The 5,914-nt window shown below is 38.8% G+C and overlaps 1 protein-coding gene across 1 annotated transcript in view; it reads left to right on the top strand.

Annotated features, from left to right (window-relative positions):
- Window positions 1-97: 97 nt before the first annotated feature.
- The window catches only part of SMC2 (structural maintenance of chromosomes 2), a 16,731-nt gene continuing 10,914 nt past the window's right edge, over window positions 98-5,914 (top strand). Inside the window, exons 1-7 of the mRNA XM_010726145.3 lie at window positions 98-106; window positions 379-528; window positions 1,149-1,382; window positions 3,876-4,035; window positions 4,569-4,686; window positions 5,429-5,567; window positions 5,752-5,871. Coding sequence (XP_010724447.3) covers window positions 98-106; window positions 379-528; window positions 1,149-1,382; window positions 3,876-4,035; window positions 4,569-4,686; window positions 5,429-5,567; window positions 5,752-5,871 — 930 coding nt within the window. The remainder of the gene's footprint in view (window positions 107-378; window positions 529-1,148; window positions 1,383-3,875; window positions 4,036-4,568; window positions 4,687-5,428; window positions 5,568-5,751; window positions 5,872-5,914) is intronic.

The raw sequence follows: 5,914 nt of genomic DNA, 5'->3' as shown, positions 1-5,914 counted from the left end.
TCATTTTTTGTCTGTGTTTCAGACAAAGCCCACTTGAAGTGGGAAATACAAAAATCACTAGTGACCTCAGTTACAGAGGTAGAAAAACTGGTTGGCTATGTACGAAGTACCTCACAGCATCTTTTCGTGCACAAGCACAACTCCTACACTTCCTCTAACAGGGACAATGTCTCTCAGTAACTACAATTGGGCTCTAGCAGTGGCTTCAAATTGGTTTGAATTTCTGTGGGAAGAGATGTTCTAGCACATTTGTTTTAGAGTCTTAGAGTCTAACCATGCAATCAGACATGCATCTCCTCTAGATAGCTACAAACAGAAGATGAAAACTTAAATATTGGATAACGGTATACATTGAATTTCCATTGTTTCTGATTGTAGGAATTTGGTGCTAAGTTACATTCGCTGGAAGCTGCTTTATCAGAACTCCAAAGAATTGATACTAAAGTTCGCAGTGATCTTGATCACAGGAAGCAAAGCTTAAACAGTGAAGAGAAAAAGCATAAAGAATTGATTAAAATCATGCAGGAGGTAAACCCTTTGTTTATGATTTTCTTTCTAAGCACTGATGTAATTCAGAGTGAGTGGGGACAGCAGATTTTTATTACGTCCTCAAAGTTGATTGGAAAAAATGGCAACAGGAGGACAGAAACAAATGATAAGGATGTTACTTGATTTGCATGGCACAGGTAGTAGACTCCCACTAAAAACAAATATGATGTATTTATGAAGAAAGTCCAGCTCTACTGTTGACAACTTTGTTTTAATTTTGGGAGGAGATCCCATCTGCGTTCAGAAAACCTGCTAATCTCAAACGAAAAAAACATCTGCTTCATATTCTTGACATTTAATTAATTTCTACTTAAAATACAAACACTAAATACTTTATAGAGATCTGTTTTTCCTTGTTATGCAGTTATCATTTCTTCGTCTATGTCATTTTTCTCTGTAGATGTTGTTTTGAGTGTCCTCACTGAGCAAGTGCACACCTGAAATACATAAAAACAGATTGTGAAATCAAAAAAGCTGACAAGTTTTTCAAAACTTGGTTGGTGAAAATAATAATAGCTGTACATCATCTGATTTACTAACAAAATTTAAAGTTAATAGGACTTATTGTTTTGGTGTCTTGTTATTGTCTTTTGATAAAGGAATTTAAAGCATTCACATCAAAGGAGAAGGAACTAAAAAAGATAAAAGAAGAACTAAATAGTTTACAGGAGGAAAGTAAAAAAGATACAGAAGCTTTAGCCACAGCACAACAGCATTTTAATGCTGTATCTGCTGGCCTGTCTAGCAATGACAGTGGTCAAGGAACTTCTCTTGCTGACCAGATGATGACCTGCAAAAATGAGATTAGCAAAGCAACAACAGAGGCTAAACAGGTAAGAGTCGGAGCTCTCCTGATGCACTATTGGAAAAATTTGTAAAATATCTATGCAAAGTATTTTTGCATAGGCATTAAGGTAAGTCTTTTTTATTAAGCAGGCTCTTTAAAATAAGGAAGTCCTTGGGCCAATAAAAGGAAATGTTACAACATTGCCTTGAGGAAGTACAGAAATCAGTATGAGCCATAATACAGGTGACCGACAGTGTAGATTAAGAAGCTTAGAAAAGAAAATTAAAGTATTTCTGTATTTAATCTAGAATAATCAAATGTGTCTGAATAGAGAGTTTGGGAGGAATTTCTCTTATGGGAAAAGTAACAAAGGTGGTTCTGTCCCACAATATTTTAGTTTGTTTCTTTCTTTGATACTATGTATGTGATAATACAGTTTATTGTATCCAAGTACGTTCAGTACGTACATCTCTAAGATGCTGAAGAGCACTGGTCCCAAGATGGACTGATTGCTGAGGGCTAGGTTAGTTGGAAGGGATCTTCAAAGACCATCAAGTCCAACCTGCTCTTGGGGTTAACCATAAGTTAAAGCACAGTACTGAGCATTATAAAGCATTCTCCAAGTGCCCCTTGGCTACTGACTGGCTGGAGGAACTAAGCACCTCTCTAGAAAGTCTGTTCCAGTGTGTTCACTCATAGTAAATAAATGCTTCCAATGTCCTGTCTGAACCTCCCCTAGTGCAGCCTTGTATCATTCCTACATATCCTGTCCGTGGATGCCATGGAAAGAGACTCACTTCCCTCTCCACTTCACTTCCTCAGGGAGTTGTGGAAAGCAATGAAATAGCTTCTGAGCTTTCTCCTTCCCAGACCAGATTTCCCAAGCCTTCACTCACATACCTTCCAGCAATTTTATCAGCTTTGTTGCCCTGCTATGGACAGTTTCAAGTACTGTAACATCCTTCTTGTATGATGCAGCCCAGAACCACGCACAGTGCCTCACGGTGAGGCTGCATTACATCTAGTGAGAGAACCATGTTTTTGACTGGCTGTGGTTAAAGCATCCCACGGTGCAGTTTGCCCTCCTGGCTGCCAGGCAGATCATTGGCTGATGCTGAGCCCACTGTCTCTTTTTTCAGAGCTGCTTCCAGTTTGTGCCTGTGTTCAGCATTGCTTCATTCCAGCACCCAACATTTTCCTTAGAATGTGTGCTGTTGCTGGTTGTCCAGTGTATGTAGATTTCCCTGCAAGGCCATTTGTCCCAGTCTGCAGCTCCTCTAGTTCAGCATCACCAGCAGACTTGCTGAGACGCCTTCTGCTCTGCATGCTGATCATCGATAAAAATGCTGAACAGCACTTGCATCTTATCATTGAGCACTTTGTCCAGAAGAATACTGTGAGGAACAGTATCAAAGGCCTCACTGAAATCCAGAGAGATTACATCCACTGCCTTTCCTTTGCCCACCAAGCAGGCGATCTTATCACAGAACAAGACAGTGATAGAATATCCCAAGTGGATGGGAGCCACAAGTACTGTTGCATCCAGCTCCCTGGCTCCATGCTTTTTCTTGGTGAGCCCATGTTGACTATACATCTAGGAGGGCATCTTTCCTAGTTGGCTCACTCAGAACTTGCAAGGGGAAGTTATCTTCATCCTGCTTCCAAGCTTGCTTGTTGTGCTAGCATGATATTCCTGGATTGTGTGGGAATTTAAAGTCTCCTGTGAGGGGGTGGACTGATCCTGAAGTTTCAACCAATTCTCTATAGATTAGCTGGACTAAGAGTGATCTACAGTAGACAGCTACCATGACATCTGCTTTATTGCCTGCTGCCTTAATCCTCACCTGAAAGTTCTCTGCTGTGTCATCTCTGACAGCAATGGCTGTACGGTCTAATCACTCCCATATGTAAAGCACATCATCTCCACCTTGCTGGTCCTGAACAGTCAATGGCCCTTCGTTTCAACACTCCAGTATTGGGACTCATCCCATCAAATTTCACAGATACCTATGATATCATGGATCTGGGCAAAGGTCACATATTTCCCCCTGTTTATTCCACATGCTGCCTGCATTGGTATATAGGCATTTCTTCTGTGTTCCAGAACCCACAGTGCTACTTGGAGCAGCATAGGTGTTTCCATTGGCCTTGCCACCCTCAGGTAGTGCTGCACCATCCCTTGGTGTGCCTCAGTGTTCCTAATGCAGTTTCCCTCCCTGATGTATCTTAGTTTGAAGCTCTCTCGATCAGTCACACCAGGTTAGGAGCCAAATATTTCCTCTATTGAGATAGGTGCGTCTCATCAGCACGCACAGACCAAGAGTGCAGGCACCCAGAAAAACCCCCCTCTGACACATTTTATGCTTTTGTCACCCACGTCTTTAGTTTTTAAGGGCCAAGGCTGCTGGTTTGCCATTCTTGAAAACAGAGGGAATTTTTACAAATTAAGGGAGAACCTGGTTAGTGCATATGTTCTAAATCTGTATTCAAAGATTCTCCCTTAAATACCTTCTGGCTCATGCTTTCTTATTCCTTACAGGCCCAAATGAAGTTGAAATATGCTCAGCAGGAGCTAAAAACAAAACAAGCTGAAGTTAAAAAGATGGATGGAAACTACAAGGAAGACCAGGAGGCATTTGAAGCTATCAGAAAAACAAAAGAAAAACTACAAGATCAAATGGAAAAGTTGAAATATGAAGGTTTTTGTATAGACTTTTGGTGCATAATTTTTTGGGGATGTGGAAAGGAATATAGAAGGAACAGAAAAAACAAGTATATTGTTTTCAGGCATGAATAAATTTATCTGGTGAAAGTTGCAGAAGAAGTACTTTAAAATGATTCAGTTTTAAATATTGTGAGCCAACACTTATAAAGCTCAAACTTAAACTTGAGACTTGAAAGAATGTTTCTTCCTGTTCTTCCCAGTTTAAAACTTCTTAAAGATTGTTTCCTGTTGCAGGTAATAACTGTTGCAGAAGATGCACAAAAGTGTAAATTGACAATCCTGAATTCACTTCAACCCATATTTAGGGAGTAACATTTTACTTTTTGCTCTGTGTATTTGATTTTGTTAAAGTGTTAATTTGTCTAAAATTGAAATTTTAAAATAATTTTAGAAGCTTTTCAAATAGCTGCTCCCCATGCATGTGCATAAACAGAGCACAATACTGTTTTTTAAATTACTACGTTTCTATACTCTGTATGTTTTTATGCTGTTTGTGTTCGAGTCCAGAAGCTGAACAAGAAGCCCATCTAGCAAAAAAGAAGGAATTGAGTTCTGAAATCAGTCATCTGACAGAATTGTGTGAAAGTATAACAGCACAGCATCCTCATCTACGGTTTGAATACAAGTAAGATCTCAGTGTCATCTTGAAATACATTTTAAAGTGCTGTTTGGTGCATTTTATGCATGAATTATGAGACTATAAAATTATTCCATCTATTCCTTGGCCATTGTTTTTCTTATACTGTCAGTGAATAATGATGGTCTTATCTGAGGCAAGTGAATGTGGGTTAGTGAAGTCAAGAAATACTAGCTGAATTAGTGGGCAGTCATTCTTAAAATACAACCTTATCAATGTAACGTGAATTTAGAAGTTTTGTAACATGGTGCTGCAAGCTGTAAGTCAACTTCAGTAGCTGAAACAATAGTAATCCAACAGTCTAACCTGCAAAAATGTTATTAATTTTCAGTCCTGTCTGAGGTCTGCGAGAAAACTTGCTCTGTGGAAGTCAATGTTGTGTCCATCTCCACCAAATACGTGTATCCTCAGATTTATTATGCAAAATCAACCTGAGCATATTCATGTAGCTGTGCTAGTAATAGGAAACAGACTGTAATCAACTGAGAACTGTGTGAACAAATCATACAAAAGTCAGGAAGGACACTCTTCTATTAGCTTTGTAACTGACTTTTTCCTGGAAAGTCTCTTGCCGTGAAGTAGTTAAACTAATAATTTCCTGTTTATTTTGTCCAATAGAATTAGAATTTCTTCTACCATTTTAAACAGTAGTGATTTCTAAGATAGTCTTTAAAGATGTCAGGAAAAGAACCAAACATGTAGTTATCATAACTGATTTTGTTTTTCTAAGAAATCCAGAAAAAAATTGGAATCCGAACTATGTGAAAGGCCTTGTTGTAACTCTTATCACCGTGAAAGACATAACCACATCAAAAGCCCTAGAAGCAGTAGCTGGGGGAAAACTCTATAACATTGTTGTGGACACAGAGGTAAGTGTGTCACTAAGCAAGCATGTGCTTAGTGACTTGATGCCTAAGAGGTGATTTGGTCCCGGGTACCTACTTAAATTAAGTCAGAAGTCATACGTAGATACTGTTGATGAAATGATGCTATTGAGATGCCATATTGTCTTAATATTGAATATACTCTAAAAAGTAGCTTTTCTCATTCTAGGCTACTGGCAAAAAGATTTTAGAAAAGGGTCAACTAAAGCATCGGTACACCATCATTCCACTAAGCAAAATTTCAGCCAAGTGTATTGGAGATGAGATTATCTCACTGGCCAAAAATCTGGTATGTAAATAAATACTATATTTTTACTGTATGCCTTTTTTTT

This window comes from Meleagris gallopavo, chromosome Z, assembly GCF_000146605.3.
Source record: "Meleagris gallopavo isolate NT-WF06-2002-E0010 breed Aviagen turkey brand Nicholas breeding stock chromosome Z, Turkey_5.1, whole genome shotgun sequence".
In the NCBI taxonomy this organism is placed as follows: Eukaryota; Metazoa; Chordata; class Aves; order Galliformes; family Phasianidae; genus Meleagris; species Meleagris gallopavo.
The sequence above is the reverse complement of the archived record's forward strand: the minus strand, read 5'-3'. Positions and strand labels throughout refer to the sequence as shown.